The sequence below is a fragment of the Stomoxys calcitrans genome, chromosome 4 (assembly GCF_963082655.1).
Source record: "Stomoxys calcitrans chromosome 4, idStoCalc2.1, whole genome shotgun sequence".
Taxonomy (NCBI): Eukaryota; Metazoa; Arthropoda; class Insecta; order Diptera; family Muscidae; genus Stomoxys; species Stomoxys calcitrans.
In genome coordinates this window covers 89,967,451-89,982,428 of record NC_081555.1, presented here as the reverse complement: position 1 = coordinate 89,982,428, position 14,978 = coordinate 89,967,451, and the positions used below count along the sequence as shown (strand labels likewise).

The 14,978-nt window shown below is 37.0% G+C and overlaps 2 protein-coding genes across 8 annotated transcripts in view; one reads left to right on the top strand and one right to left on the bottom strand.

Moving 5' to 3' along the window:
• Nucleotides 1-14,978, bottom strand: part of LOC106085715 (serine/threonine-protein kinase tousled-like 1) — a 593,262-nt gene that overhangs the window by 18,709 nt on the left and 559,575 nt on the right. For 2 of the 7 annotated variants that reach the window (XM_013250085.2, XM_059366259.1), the window contains exon 2: nucleotides 7,901-8,907. The exons of 3 other annotated variants lie outside the window; for them this stretch is intronic. In XM_013250085.2, the coding sequence (XP_013105539.1) occupies nucleotides 7,901-8,320 (420 nt within the window). In that variant the 5' untranslated portion in view covers nucleotides 8,321-8,907. Of the gene's footprint in view, nucleotides 1-7,900; nucleotides 10,051-14,978 lie in introns of those variants that run through there. 2 more of the 7 variants (XM_059366258.1, XM_059366260.1) reach the window with 2 other exon arrangements.
• The window catches only part of LOC106085718 (uncharacterized), a 318,067-nt gene continuing 313,197 nt past the window's right edge, over nucleotides 10,109-14,978 (top strand). The window contains exons 1-3 of the mRNA XM_059366270.1: nucleotides 10,109-10,484; nucleotides 13,299-13,493; nucleotides 13,618-14,509. Of these exons, the coding sequence (XP_059222253.1) occupies nucleotides 14,428-14,509 (82 nt within the window). The 5' untranslated portion in view covers nucleotides 10,109-10,484; nucleotides 13,299-13,493; nucleotides 13,618-14,427. The remainder of the gene's footprint in view (nucleotides 10,485-13,298; nucleotides 13,494-13,617; nucleotides 14,510-14,978) is intronic.

The window sequence follows — 14,978 nt, the reverse complement described above, 5'->3', positions numbered from 1 at the left end:
TCGAGCTTAGTAAGATTTAAATTGCTACCATATAAAGCAACCTCCTGATTTGAAATCTTATGCGTTTAGAAATGTCCGATTTGTCTGAAATTATCCACGTAGTGTTCTGCTATGAATTCCAACTTCCGTGGAAAAGTTTGGTCCAAATCGGTTTATAACCTTGGGTATAATTCTCGCATCCGTTGTAGAGCGAATTTTTGTTCGAAAATTAATTCTATTCCGTAAATACTAATTGGATTATGGCTTATGAACGTAATTCCTCCGAAAGTTATCGATTTCACAGAAGAGAAAAATCTATTTGCCGAGCATATCTTACCATTTCAAAGATTAACAATGCAAATGGTGTGGTTTAAGAAAGTTTTAACTGGTAACAAAACAAATAAAAACAAGTTTTACAAAAGTATGCCATCGCTTTTTTAACGATATGTTACTGTTAAATTCCTGTTTTTCAAGGAGAACAACGACAAAAATAAAATGTTTAATTGAAAAAGGTAGAAGCCATTCTTTGCAAAAATTATACTGCATTAAATTTAGAGGTTAAATGACACAATTATTTCTTTAGCCATGTTTGTAGACAAATTGATAATATGCTTGCCAATATTGTCTTAAGCACAAAGTTAATTTTTCTTCAAATTAAGACGAAAAATTCAATATATTCATCATATTCATATTCAATAAATTCATCTAGGAACCCAATAAGTGTAATGGGAAGATCGGTTTATATGGGGGCTACATGAGGTGATGGACTGATTCACACCAAACTTGGCACGTTTGTTTGAGAAGTCATTACGCAATGTTATAGCCAAATCGGACATTAATTGCGACCTTTAGGGACTCAAGAAATCAAATCGATGGATCCGTTTATATGTGGGCTATATCAAAATCTGAACCGATAGGGTCCATTTGCAAACTATAATGTCCTACATCAATAAGAAGTATCTTTGCAAAGTTTCAAGTGGTTAGCTTTATTCGTTCGACCTCAATCCTTATTTCAGCAGATAGACGATAAGAATATATGCACTTTAAAGGGTCGCAGATCAAAATTTCGAGGTGTCGCAAACGGAATGACTAGATTACTATACCCCCATCTTATGGTGGTATGTATAAAAACAACTTTTAAAATATGAAAAAATGTTGCAACATTCATAAAAAAAAAGAATACAAACAACTTTAAAAAATGTTGGGTTTTGGATTTAGTGTATCTTAATCTATTCCCCGCCAAAAAAAAATATTAGCAAAAAAAATTATCCTTAGCGTCACAGGTTTTGAGGCAATAAATCAGTCATTTCGACCACTGTGCATGGTTAGCTTGTATGCCCTGTTGAAAAGAACAATTTGCTTAAAAAATGCCGGTTCAGTTATATTGTACTATGTGACATTCAAAAGTTATAGTAGTAGTATGTACATATCAACTTCTCTCATCTTTGGCATCATATGCCCAAAAATGTTTTAAGACAGTTTGTAGTATGATCGAAACTTGTTGAGGTTCGAAGCTCTTTATGGTTGCATGTGGTTGTGGTTGGATTGGGTGTTTTCCCTCATCACATTCATTGTTTTTGCTTTTGCGATTCTTGTCGTGCCGCATTAACAGTTTGGTATGGTATGCATTTGTTTCTCATTCGTGTGTAAAACGTTTTAGTTTTACAGTTCATGCCGATGAGTCAAGGTCGAGAGACCGTATACAACGACGTCACGTAACGTCATGCGAATTTTTTTTTTCAATTTTTTTTTTTTTTTGGCTTATGGTGGATCACAAAGCTCCGAAAAAAAAAAAAACATTTTCAATTCACACCGATATTCGGCAAGTGAATGCGAGCGAACGTGTGCATATGTGTCTAGTGAGTGTGGATATGTCAGTTCGTGCGAGTGAAGTGAATTCACACACTCGACGACCATATGTTTGGGAAGAGAGTGGTGTGTGTGTTTGTAGTATTGTGTTTGCCAGCAGAGATACAACGACGGCGATAACGATGATGAACGAATTTAAAAATTGTAAATATTTTTAGTTACGGGAGTGGAATATTTTTAGAATATTTTCATTTTGTATTTTGCTTTTGTGGTTTCTAGTGTTTACACACGCAAACTCACAGAATTGATTGTTGTTATTGGCTGCTGTTGATTTTGTGATAATTAAACTACACAGAGAAAATGTTTGCTAAGGAAAAGTCAATACACATTCATATTTGAATGGCAGCGAAGATTTTTATTTCTGGTCTGTGTTGTTGTTGGAGATTGCAGTCGGTGCACTAATCGTTATCAGTGTACCGACAAAAGTAGCTATGTGAATGGATGGTTTTACACAGTGACAGTTAATTTATTTTAACTAAAATTTTTCAATGGTGGCTGATATGTAAAGGTTAGATAAAAAAAAACTCTGAACCCGTTTAAAATCGGCAAGAGGTCACGGTATTACTCAATTTTTCTGTTTCTTTTACCACCAAGTTTTTTAGTCGAATATGCATAAAATCTTCGTGTTTTGTTCTCTTGCACCCCAAAAGTGGGAAACAAAGTCATGTTGTGAACATTTGAATGTATTGGCTTACGTTTTCCGTCGGCGGCTTATATTATTATTTTTTTTTTTGTCAAATGATATCGTTGCCACCTCATAAAAATGGAAATACCTATTACTACATTCGGATATGAATACTTCCATCTTAACAATGGGAATGAATCAGCGACACAAAGTGGGATAAAAGAAGATAGCGGAAGTCCGTAATTTTTGAATGGATAAAGATACATACATATGTACATAACATCACGAAATTTTTAATGGTTATAACTGAGCTGCTATAACCAGATTATCTATAAGTTCAGGGCCCTAAATGCTCGTTGGCCCATTGGTAGGCCTTCAAAGCTGGTTACCCTGGTCCTACCAAAATATTTGAAAAAGTTGTTTTTTCAATGTTTCAAGATTATTTGGGGAGATTTCAAAGTAGGTTGTACTTTCATTCACAGGGAATATGTCTATAAAATTATTGCGAAATCCGACGGACTCTTTTTCTTTGTCAGATCACAAACAAAAGTCGAACAAAAACACACAACAAAGACAACAGTATTGAAGCAGAGTTGATTCGGCCCATTTCGTGAACCTTTAATTACATTTGCAATTAATATTCTGCTAAATTTATCCTGATGCAACTACAATACATTTCGCTACTATTTTGCTCATAGAACTCAGTACCACTTGTACGGAATGTGCTTGGATTATTTTCGTCTCCATTTTTTTATAGTGCGTTTTGACAGTTGCTCCTGTGAAAACTCGAAGTTGGTACTAGGCTTTATATCGAATATACAGTGAAAACGTGTCTACGATGTAAGCACGACTCTAACCAAATTTGAAATTTTTTTCAAAACGCAAGGATGTTGCTACACCAGATCATCTCTAAATACTTGCAATACGTCTATGCGCCATCCAAGGAATGAGGTCTCTTCAACCATTTCACAAAAGCCAATTTTGAAAATATCTCCCCAGTATGGGGTTTTTCTTCAAGAAAAGTGGCAAAAATTTTTTGAGGGTAGCGTCCCCTGCAAAACCATGGTTTTTCATAAAACCATAAATTTGGGGCTCATTATGGCCATTATTACTCAAATACTCCGGATAAAATACATACATTCTCGAAGGAATTAAAAGAAGTGAAAATCAGTCTGCCGTTTTTGAAAGAATAGAGATATGTTCATAAAATGCGAATTGTTTAGAGAGAAGACTTTTGTTGCTTTTGCTATGCTTTTGAAATGTACAGAGAGGAGATATTTGTTAGATGCTATGCAAAGTCCTGCCATGTTCAAAATTCTCTATCAGGTGTTGTCGCTATGCGGCACGCCGTTTGGCCTCAGCATAAAAAGGAGGCCCCTTATCATTGAGCATAAACTTTAATCGGAATACACTCATCGACATGACAAAAATATCCCCTGCTCCTTGATGAAATAAATTCCATGGAAAATTTAGTTAGATTCTTGAGTCAAAAGTTAGAAAAATCCTAATTTTTTTTTTAATTTTTCATTTTTTTGCCTGTTAGGGGGATTTTATTAAATTTCACAATTTTTGTTTGTTTCTCGAGACTAGCTCAATGATCGGAGATGCAAATAAAAGCCAAATATAGCAACACACACCAACCACTATGGGACGCGTTTGATCTTTCGTTAGAAGACTTTTCAACCATATTAGGTGTGATGGCTTCAAGGGCCGTGCGTTGGTATATTGTATTTGAATCGTATTAATAGCGAAAACGCATCTATGATACAATTACCACATTAACCAAGCTCGACAAGCGTGCCTATTAGCTGTACTTTTCCCAATGCATGTATTTTTGTGTAATAACAGACATTCTATATGTGACAAATTACACTTCTTTCGTACTACACATGATTTTGTTCATCTGTTGGAAGTTGTATTGATGGCTTCGACCGCTAGGACAACAGCAATGGCTCTCGCTGTTGCACCGAGTGCCCAGGTTCGAATCATGGCCGGGCTCTGCCAATTTTTTTTTTTTAATTTTTCAAGTGTTTTGCCTGTTTTTTTCGCTGACCAATGCAAATGCAAAATAATACACACAATACAACCACAACAAAACACACAGCCTTAATTTATTTTACAGTAACTTCGAGAAAAAATAATAATAATAATAAATAATGCTACTCACAAAATCCCTAATTGTTCTCCATCCCATGCCTTTAAATTAGTTACAGTCTGGTATTGTGTTTCTACCAAAGTCTCTCAGTATGTTAACCCCAAAAGTGTTTAACACGTGCTATCATGCTATGCAAATCTTCTTCCTACTTTCTTTCAGTATTAAACTCGTCCTCTCACTATCCGGATATTTATATAGGATTTTCATCGTCCTACCGACCGTTTCACAGTTCCACAGTGCTATATACCACCATATTACCTAGAGCAATACACTGAGCTTCAAGGCCAAATCGTCTGCCCTTTCATTTTCTCGTTACTCCGCTATGGCACGACACCTAATGAAGATCTGATCCTATTTTCTATCTCCCATCGCTCCAAGTCTCATAGGCGCAATGGTTGACCCCTACTTAATCTGTATTTCTATGGATCGGATATTTAAGATTGTCTCTAGTGCTATAGGGGCACTATGCTAAGACAACATGTCTTCCGAACATTTTGTACTCTCTTTACTTTACATTTTTTCTTCATCGAAGTCTAACCACTCTCTTGTAGAACCAATGGACTATCCTAGGATTTAGGCACCACTTCGAATCTACGTCCCACCTACATAGTGTCCAACATCTGTGAGCCTTTTCAGCAAACTCTCGAATGTGACACTTCCAGTTTAGCTTCCTGTCCAAGACTACTCTTAAGTATTTGACCTTAACATTGAAAACGTTCTGTTGAGAAAACGTGGTGCTTCAAATTGGGCTCCCTTGGATCAGTATGTCGGACCTCACATTACTAAAACCCCCTCGATGTGCATACCGCCAAAGTGTAGGTCTTGGTGTCGTAGTATTCTTCTATTTTATGCTAACCAAGTCTTACACTTTATTATGGTATCCACAATACGTAGACAAGTCGTTAGATTTATATCGTCTTTTGGGCTTTGGTGTCGCATAGGTTGCCTTGCCGGGCTTGGATATAAACTCTACCCTTGCCTACTGCTTTTCACCAGTTCGCAAAAATTCTTTCGGAGGTACGTTTAGATTTAAATCGTTTAAATCGGACTCCCGATTTGGGCTAAGGCACCTAAATGAAGCAATCTTAGCCGAATGGGATGGAATTTTATACAATGTCTTCTTCAACATCCATCCCAATTATGGTCTGAATCGGTCTATAACCTGATAAAGCTTCCATATAAACCTCCACTCCAGATCTCCACTTCTTGGGCACCTATTTGATCAAACTAACGGGATTTTTTATAAAAGTAAATTGTTCGAAAATTTTAGACATGTTGACCGTTGTCCCTAATCCAATCCAACCACGCCCCTTACCTTACCACAATTTTCAGAAACCTCAGATCTCGAAGATTAGTGAGGCGATTCAACCGAAATTTTGTTGCGCTCTTATACCAACCTAGTAGCCCAAAAATAAAAATTTGGTATCCAAATTTAAGTAAGTGTATGGGGTGTTCGTTGCACCTCCAAAACCCGCAATGACAGTATAGGACTGAAATGAAAGTAAAGAACGAATCTGTTATCGAAATTTTTTTCCTAAACGGGACATAATTTTCGATCATTACAATATAAGGGCTCAAAAAAAAAGTATTTGGCCGTAAAGAACGAGTGTGATATCTAAATTTAGAGCGAAGTATCTGGATGGCCACTCGCCGATCGTGGCAATATTGGCCTCAAATAAAAGATATATGGGAGTAGAGCACGAATCCGATATTCACATTCGGGGCGAAATTTCTGGCGGATTTCTCACCTTCCAAACGCCCCAAAACAGGACTTATTTATCGAGCATGGCAATATAAGGCTCTCATTAAAGATATAAAAAGGTTTATATATGAACTATATCAGGCTATAGACAGATATTGGCCATACTTGACAAGGTTGTTACGGATGGAACATTACGTGCAAAATGTCAGCCAAATCGGACACAAATTGGGGCGTCCAGGTGCTCAAGGCGTTTAATCGGGAGATAGGTACGTTTTATATGTAGGTACCTATCAGGTTATAGACCAAATTGGACCACAATCTTCATAAAATGCCATATTTTAAAAATTAGGTCAAATTAAAATCACAACAAACTTATTTTAGCCATCTCTGAAATTGATAAATGTTAAGCATTTTCTTTGACATAAATCTTGGAAAATTTCACATTTGTTCCTCCCACTAATATGACAACACACACAATAAAAAAAAAGTGATTAAACACCAAAGGGGGAAAATTAACAAAGTAGTTGAAAATTTCACAAATTTTCACTAGATACATGTACGTAGGTACATAAATGGGGGAAAAAAGTAGATGTTTAACGATTTTGGCATGACTGTGTTTGCTTTAATAAAAAATTGCACACACACACACTTGTACACAAAAATAACTGATCTTTTCTTTCACTTTGCAAAAAAAACATAAAAAGTAGCTTTCCTATTTGATTTTGCAACACAAAACAGAGTATACAGAGATACTGTGCATATTTGTTTTTTTTGCATAGACATACATATTTACATACTTTTAATTTTATATGTATGGACGGTTGTTTTGTGGTATACACAGTATTTGTATGAAATGCTCGTTGTTGTACTACAATTTTTTTTCAGTCGGTATCAACCGACTTTTATCTTTTTGCATTTGCTCTAATTTTTTTTTCTTGTTAAATTCACATTATCATAATGAAAAGAAGGCACAGAAAACAGCACAAACGGCCCGCACACATACAGTTGGGCACCCCACAATTGTTTTTGGAATTTTCTTGCACTCGCTATATAATTATATTTGCTTTGGCTGGTAGGAAAGAAGAGACAAACAAATTCGAATCTCGTCGATGTTTCTCGCTTTTTAATTTTTGTTCTCTTTTTTGTTACGCTTAAAAACAAAAAGAGAGCCCAATTGATGAGTTTTGTCTAGAGTCTAGAGAGGAAACGCGACGAACTGAAAAACAAAATTATGTGTCATAATTTGTTGTTGCTGTTGCTGCAGTTTGCGTTGCAAAGACCAACAGCAATCATTGCTCTTGATGAAAAAAACGAGTACAAAAAAAGCACGTGCTACTAATTTATACAGCACTGTGGGATATATACACCACATTCTGCGTTTTATTATAAAAGAGAGAAAAAGAATGAGAGCAGGGAGCATAAGAAAATGAAAAACAAGAATTTGTTTACATTTTTACTGATAATTATGGGGAGTGTGCTGTTATTTTGTTTTTCTTTCTTTTCAAAATGAAGCTGCATAATCTCCGAGCTTAACAGTGGTTTTGCATTTCATTTTATGTTTTCTACTTACTCTCTGTTGCACATATAAAGTTTGCTGTTGCTGTTGTTGCTGCTGCTGCTGCAGTTGTTTTCTATTCCGTTTTGTTGTTGCTGTTGCTGCTATTGTGGGATTGATGTAATTTACATTTGTTAGAAGTGCAGCAGCAGCAGCTGCCGCCGTTGTGGTGGTTGACGTTGAGAAATCTGTTGTTGATCTTTTGCGTGTACGTTTTGTTGTTGTCGTTGTTGTTCTAGATGTTGTTTGCGGAATTAAGCTGTTGTTTTTGTGGGATGCTGCTGTCACTGCTGCTGCTGTTGTGGATGATGTTGTTGTTGTTGCTTGTATAACAACCATGGGATTTGTCGTCTGATATTTGGTAAAATTTCTATGTGCTGAACTTTCGGTTAGTGTTGAAGTCTCTATTAGCGACATTGGCAAAGTGAGAGACATTGGGTGAGTTTGAAAAGTAGCCTTTGTTGGGGAGTAAATATGTGTGATTGGGGAGTTTTACGTTGACCGGAGTCAAAACTCTCCAACAATTTACTCTGCGTTGTAAGTCTCTCGTTTTTATATTCACTTTACTCTGATGAGAGCACAGAGTTTTTCGGTTATTTTGTTTTTTTTTTCCTTTTGTTTAGAAATCCATTTTCTTGAGTATGGTTTTGGCTAGATGGCTCCTCTACACATGAGAATTTAACGAGTGCTTTCGTTGCTCTCGCTCTCGTTTCGAGAACAATTGAGAGTGGTGTGTGCTTCAACGGCGAACAACATATACATACATAAGATTAAACAGCTGTTTTCCGACCGGCTTTATTGACAGCTGCTAATAATGCTCTGCTGCTGGCAGTCACCACTGCTGCTATGTTGTCTTGTTTTCGTTGTTGTTTTTGTATACATACAGACATCTGAATGTAGGTGTGTATGTCCATCTGTATATATTTGGATTTACATATATATATTTCTTTTGACGTTGGACGTTGTTCACTATGTTAATTTGTGTTGTTTATTTTTTTTTTCTTCGTCTATGTACACCAGCACTAAAATAAAATTGATTTTATTTTCTTCGCTTAAGAGAAGTGTGAAGAAATTATAACAAAATTAAATATTCCTACAGAAGATTCACACGAGATGAGGTTGAAAGTTTTCTTTGGGTTGAATTAAGTGAATTAAGACCATTTTTGTTTCTTTCAAATCTACACTGGTCTGGTTCTGCCTTTGCTCAAAGAAAGGCAGATTGTTTAAGAACACTTTGTGGAATGCTTTAGGCTTCTGATTTTTTTTGAGTTATTATATAAAATTATAATACATTTCAATTATTTTTCTTTATAAAGTTTTAATTACACTTCGCTTGAATTTTTAATCCATTGGATACTCTCATCACTTGACATTGGGGTGCTCTGCGTATAGTAGGTAATTATTTCATTTTTTTTTTCTTAATTTCTAATTTGCTTGGAATTTATAGGTATTTTGCACAATTTTCTCGCTGCTATTGCACGATTGCTTGCCTTTGTTGTATTCTTTTCTTTTTTTTCAAGTTTCCTCATAGACGACGACCAAAGCAAGAGATGTGCTTCTGTTTATTTATTATGTGTGTGAGTGTATGATTGTTGATATTGTTGTTGTTGCTGTAGTAATAGTATCACAATTGGGAACACAAGGCACACACGGGGTCGGTCGGTCGTTCGCTTTGAAAACGCGGAGAAGAACGAAGGGAGAGCCTACAAGCAAACAAGTAAGAAGTAGAAGAAACGACACTCGAAATTAAAAACACGTCACGTTTGTAAGTCGGAACATTTAGCACTGTTGTTGTGTGGTTGTAGTTGCTGTTAAGTCAGTGCCTTAGACACCGTAACCAACAGCCGTCAACAAAACAACAAACATACAAACGAACGAACATTCACGACCGAACGGCCACCGACACACAACATTTATTGTTGTCGTCGTCGTCGTCGTAGTCGTGGTTGTCGTCGTCGTCGTCAACCACGACCAACAAGAACAACAGAAAAAGGAGAGCTCAGAGCGCAGCACTTTAATATTTTATTGTGTTGTAGCTGGCTGTTGTTATTTTTTTTATTCGTTACTCTTAAAGGTAATAAAGTCCATATATAAACCCCGAAAAAGCACACACAACAAATGGAAAAAGCAGAAGCAAAAAATAATACACTTTAATAATTGACGTTGGATCGTTGTCGGTCGGTCGGTCGGTCGGTCGGTCTGTTGTTTAGTTGCATGGTTGGTTACTTGGATTGTTGGACTGCTAGCAGGCAGGCTAGCTGACTGACTCTGGGCTTTGCGCCTTAGTGAACAATAATTGTATGGACTTACTTCCATACGTTAAGAGATGTATGTAGATATGTATCATACATTTGGTTTGTGTCGAATGTCGTGGTCGCAACTGAAACTGAACAAGAAAAAAAAACAACACAAACATACCTTCATACACTCATCTATAACAAATCGACAGACGGACGGAAGGACTGACTTAAAGACAAACTAACGTGCAAGCGGTGAGGCGGTCGAATAAACGTTTGGTTCCTTGTGTAGTATGTATGTAGTTCTTGTTTGATTTGAGAGGAGCGAGCAAGCAGTAAGCCTTCTACTCGAATAATTGTGGGTACGTTTTTAATTTTGTTTTTTGTTTCTCCTTCTTCCTTCCATCTCTTGCAACCCTCACTATCACTTCTTGGGTAGTTGGGATGGCGTTTTTAACATAAGTGTGTTGTTCACCACAGTACTGGACAAAAGTATTTTGTCATCAGTCATCATACGACGAAAAAAGTATCTAATAATCTTTAAATCGTGCAATAATTGATGCCTACTTCTAAATTTATGAAAACAATTGTTGAAATAGCTGTGCTCTCAATACAAATTTTTTCGAAAAGATGTAAAACCCATTACAAAGCAAAACAGCTCCTATAACGAACAATATGAAATGCAACAAATATTACAGGCGGACTTTAGACTTTGGGATTGCGATAAGTGAACCTATCGATAACAACAAAATGCACTATTTGACATAGCAGAAAATAAACAAAATTCTGAAAAGAAAATAAATGCGGTTAAAGAAACATTTTCTTGTTTGATAGCACAAAACGTTGTAAACTTATTTTCTTTGGTTTACAAGCTAAAAACTAAAACAGACAAGTGTCCTGAAGATCAGAAAAGTGTTAAGCCACCAAAAAGACTTCACCACCTCCCAATACCGACCGAGTCAGCCCTCACAATGGAGACCCCACGCAGTGAGATAAAATCGATTGTGGATCCCAGAAAGATGCCACAGCCATTTCGGAAGGAAAATAATTTCGCTTTTGAAGTTAAGGCCACCCTCATACCCCAATATAGTCAGAAGGCACAACAGAGACGAACTGAAAAACAGTGGGATAGAATCGGAAAAAACCTTTCGGGCTGACAACTCTTCATTTATGGACCGATTATTATTATTCTTCTTTTTTTTAGTTTTTATACCCTCCATGGAAAGGGGGTTTACTTATTTCATTTGTTTGCGATTGTAACACCTCTAAACATTCGTCAAAGACCCCATAAAGTATATAAATTCCTGATCGTCATGACATTTTAAGCCGATCTAGGCATGTGCGTCCGTCGGTGTGTCTGTCGAAAGCACGCTAACTTTCGAAGGAGTAAAAATATTTCTTATTAGTGTAGGTCGGCCGGATTGTGAATGGGCCATATCCGTCCATTTTTTAATATATCTGTATGGGCTGAAATTTTGCATGAGATATTTGATTATGACTTTCAACATTTGTGGTCAAACCGTTCCATAACATGATATAGTTGCCATATAAACCGATCTGGGATCTTGATATTCTCGAGCCTCAAGAGGGTGCAATTATAATCCGATTTAGCTGAAATTTGCGTAAAGTACGTTGTTTTGTCTCGCAACAACTATGCCTAGTATGGTCTTAATCAGTTAATAACGTGATATACCTCCCATAAGATCCGATCTTCCGATTATACTTCTTAAGCCTTTAAGGGGCGCAATTTTTATCAGATTTGGCTGTAATTTTAGACAATTCAGTTATGGTCCGAGTCGGACTCGGGCATGACTCTAAAAAGTTGACAAAACGATATGGGAAGAAAAATACTGCCGCTAATATTAAAGGTAAGGTCCATATTCGTACAGACATCACATAGGCGTAGTTCTGCATCGAACCATATATGAGCGACCTTCTACCGGAAGGAAAAGAAATTCTCTATGTGGGGGGTCCAGACCAAGTTGCAACATTTGGTTAGAAACAAGAAGATTGACTAAGACTATTAGCACAGCAGTATGAAATGGTGGTCTCCATGGAACATCTCAAAGATGACAAAGATAGGCTTTAAGCGCCACAGATTTGTCAATGAACATGGCAAATAGAGCCATTAATGGCAAAACGCTATGAATGAAGGCGACAATAGCTAATGTAGCGCTATGAAACAAATAAACGGTGGGGCAAGTGACAGTGTGTGCTTGCATTTCCAATACCAATACCTGTCTCATGAAGAAAGAGTGAAAGACGATTACCTTCCTTCCAGGTTTCTTATCATCGCCTCAATTATACCGCAATGGTATGACCTGCTCCTATTCTCTATCCATTCTCCCATCTCCTTAAGTCTCGTAGCCACAGTGGTTGCCTCTTGCTTAATCTGTATGTCTATGTTTTCTTAAACGGCAATTTTTTTAGTTTTTTCTATACTATCCCACCGTGTATCGTCTACTAACAACTCAGTTTGGATTTTGAAACCAATATATTTTCATCTTGGCGGCCTCATTGGCGCTATCGACCTGTTCGCAGAAAAGCTTCAAGGAGCTACTTTGTTAAAACAGATAGATGTGGAGATTCTCTCACACACTCATTAAATCTCTGGAGAAGTAATTTTGAAATTCAAAAACCGATTTTGACTCCCGGCTAAAAAATCATGTATTATGGGTACCTGTCAACATAGATATATCGTGAAATTGTAGAGCCAACAAACTTGCGCGAATAGAAACTACCTTACACATTCTAGGGAAACTGCAATCTGGAGGAATGCCTTGATCTCCTTTATAATCCCCATATCATTGGCAATTAATTGCAAACGTTTCTAAGTTTTGTACGTCACTGTAATCATAAGCTTGGTTGGATGGTGTAAACGTGAAATGTATGCCCTTCTCCCATTTTATGGCAATAACTTTACTCAGGGATACTTTTTGTAGGGATAAATATCTTTAAGGTGTTTTTACTTTTTATTTTTTAATTTGCTATTTTCTTTAGAGGTTGCCCTTATCTATGAATGGGCTGCTAATAAATGAGAAGTACATTTTGCCTATGTTACAGTTGCGAGGGCAAATGAGAGTTTAATTGTACTTCTTATTGCAAATACCTTTTTATAGGTACCTATGAACACTTTTCTGCAAGACTGTATTGATTTTTGTTTATTTTATTTATAGGCGCTGCTGTTGTTGATTTTTTAAAGTTTAAAATTCAAACAGATACAACATTATTTGAACAAAAGACTTTGGAGGTGATGAGGATGATGATGAAAACGAAGCAGAAAAAGTATAACGCAGCGCACTCGCAAATTTAAGTGTGCTGTTATTTATGCCAGTTTTGGGTGTAGTGGATACGATACGATAGGTATGTAGGTAGGTAGGTAGGTAGCTAGCTAGATACATCCATACATTGTACTAGGTAAATGTATCTAAAGAATGACAGAAAAAAAATGAAGATATTTTTGCAATGTGTGGCTGTCTCTCTCTCTTATTTTAGACCATAACACGACTCTTGATCAAGCGACTCAACACAACACTACAATTGTGATTATAAATAGGCAAATGCAATAACAACAAGAAGAAAAAAATATAACTGCGAATCAACGAAGCTAATCAAAAACGAAATACGGCTGTTTAAATGCTGACCAGTGCTGACCATACAGGCAGTCAAACGACCGACGATTGACTGACTAACTAACTGGACGACTAAACCGATCAACTGTTCATCGCACCATAAAATCATACACGTACACATTCACATTTGTACCATCAGGCAAGCAACCAACAAACCAACTGACTGATAGACTGATTGTCTTATTGACGTTTATAGGTCTGACTTTCGGTCTGTCTGCTTATGCCATCAGACTGGCGCGTGTGTTCGTACGTTTGTTGCTTTGATTGCTTGCTGGTTACTTTTCTTCTTAAGCTTTTTATTTATTATTTGTTAAATATCTGTGTTTCCGATTCGTTATGGTTTAACTGCACAACAAACAACTAAAACTCTCGAGCACCACATCACATCGCCACCTATAACGACGACAACCACCGAAAAAAATTAAATACTCGTTGTTTAGATGCCATCGTAGGTCGTCGTTGTCGTCGTCACCGACAACAGCCTCCTCACTCATCGCTCGCCTCTTCGGAGGCATCGCTGCCAACAACAACAAGAACTGTAACAGCAACAACAACATCATCGTCGTCGTCGTCATCATCATCATCATCCGTGTAAAAACTAAATAAAAAAGTGAGTGATTGCGCCCGCCTATTATGCGATTTTTGTTTCGGTTAAGTTGAGCTTCTTTTGCAAATGCTTACTTTCGCGTATAAAACAACAGCAACACCAACAACAGAGGCAGCAGCATCGACGATAACACCGATGACGACGAGTGGTGAGTACATACCACAAATACATTCTATATATGTCGAGAGTAGAGTAAAGTGTAGCGTATGTATCGTATCGCATCGCATCGTTGTTCATATTATCGTCGTTTGGCCGCAGTCTGTTGTTGTTGTTTTTTTTTTCACTCCTCACACATTTGATAAAAAAGGTCTTTTTTCTTCTCATCTTTTCTGCGGCGAGTTGATTGCTGTGTTTTGTGACTACATGGGAATGTACGGGGTATTGATGTGTGTGGGGTAGGTAGTACATATGATACTGTGAATGTCTTGTTGGGCCACCCGTTGAAACGAGTAACGAGTTGAAGAAAAAAAATTTTCACTAACGTTCATATTTTTCTGCCCTAACCCCAACCCTCTCCCTCCCTACCTCCTGACATTTCCCTCAATACACTCTTTTAGCATTTCTTTTTTCTTTGTTTCACAAATTGATTGCCATAACTTCAAATGTTTGCTTATATC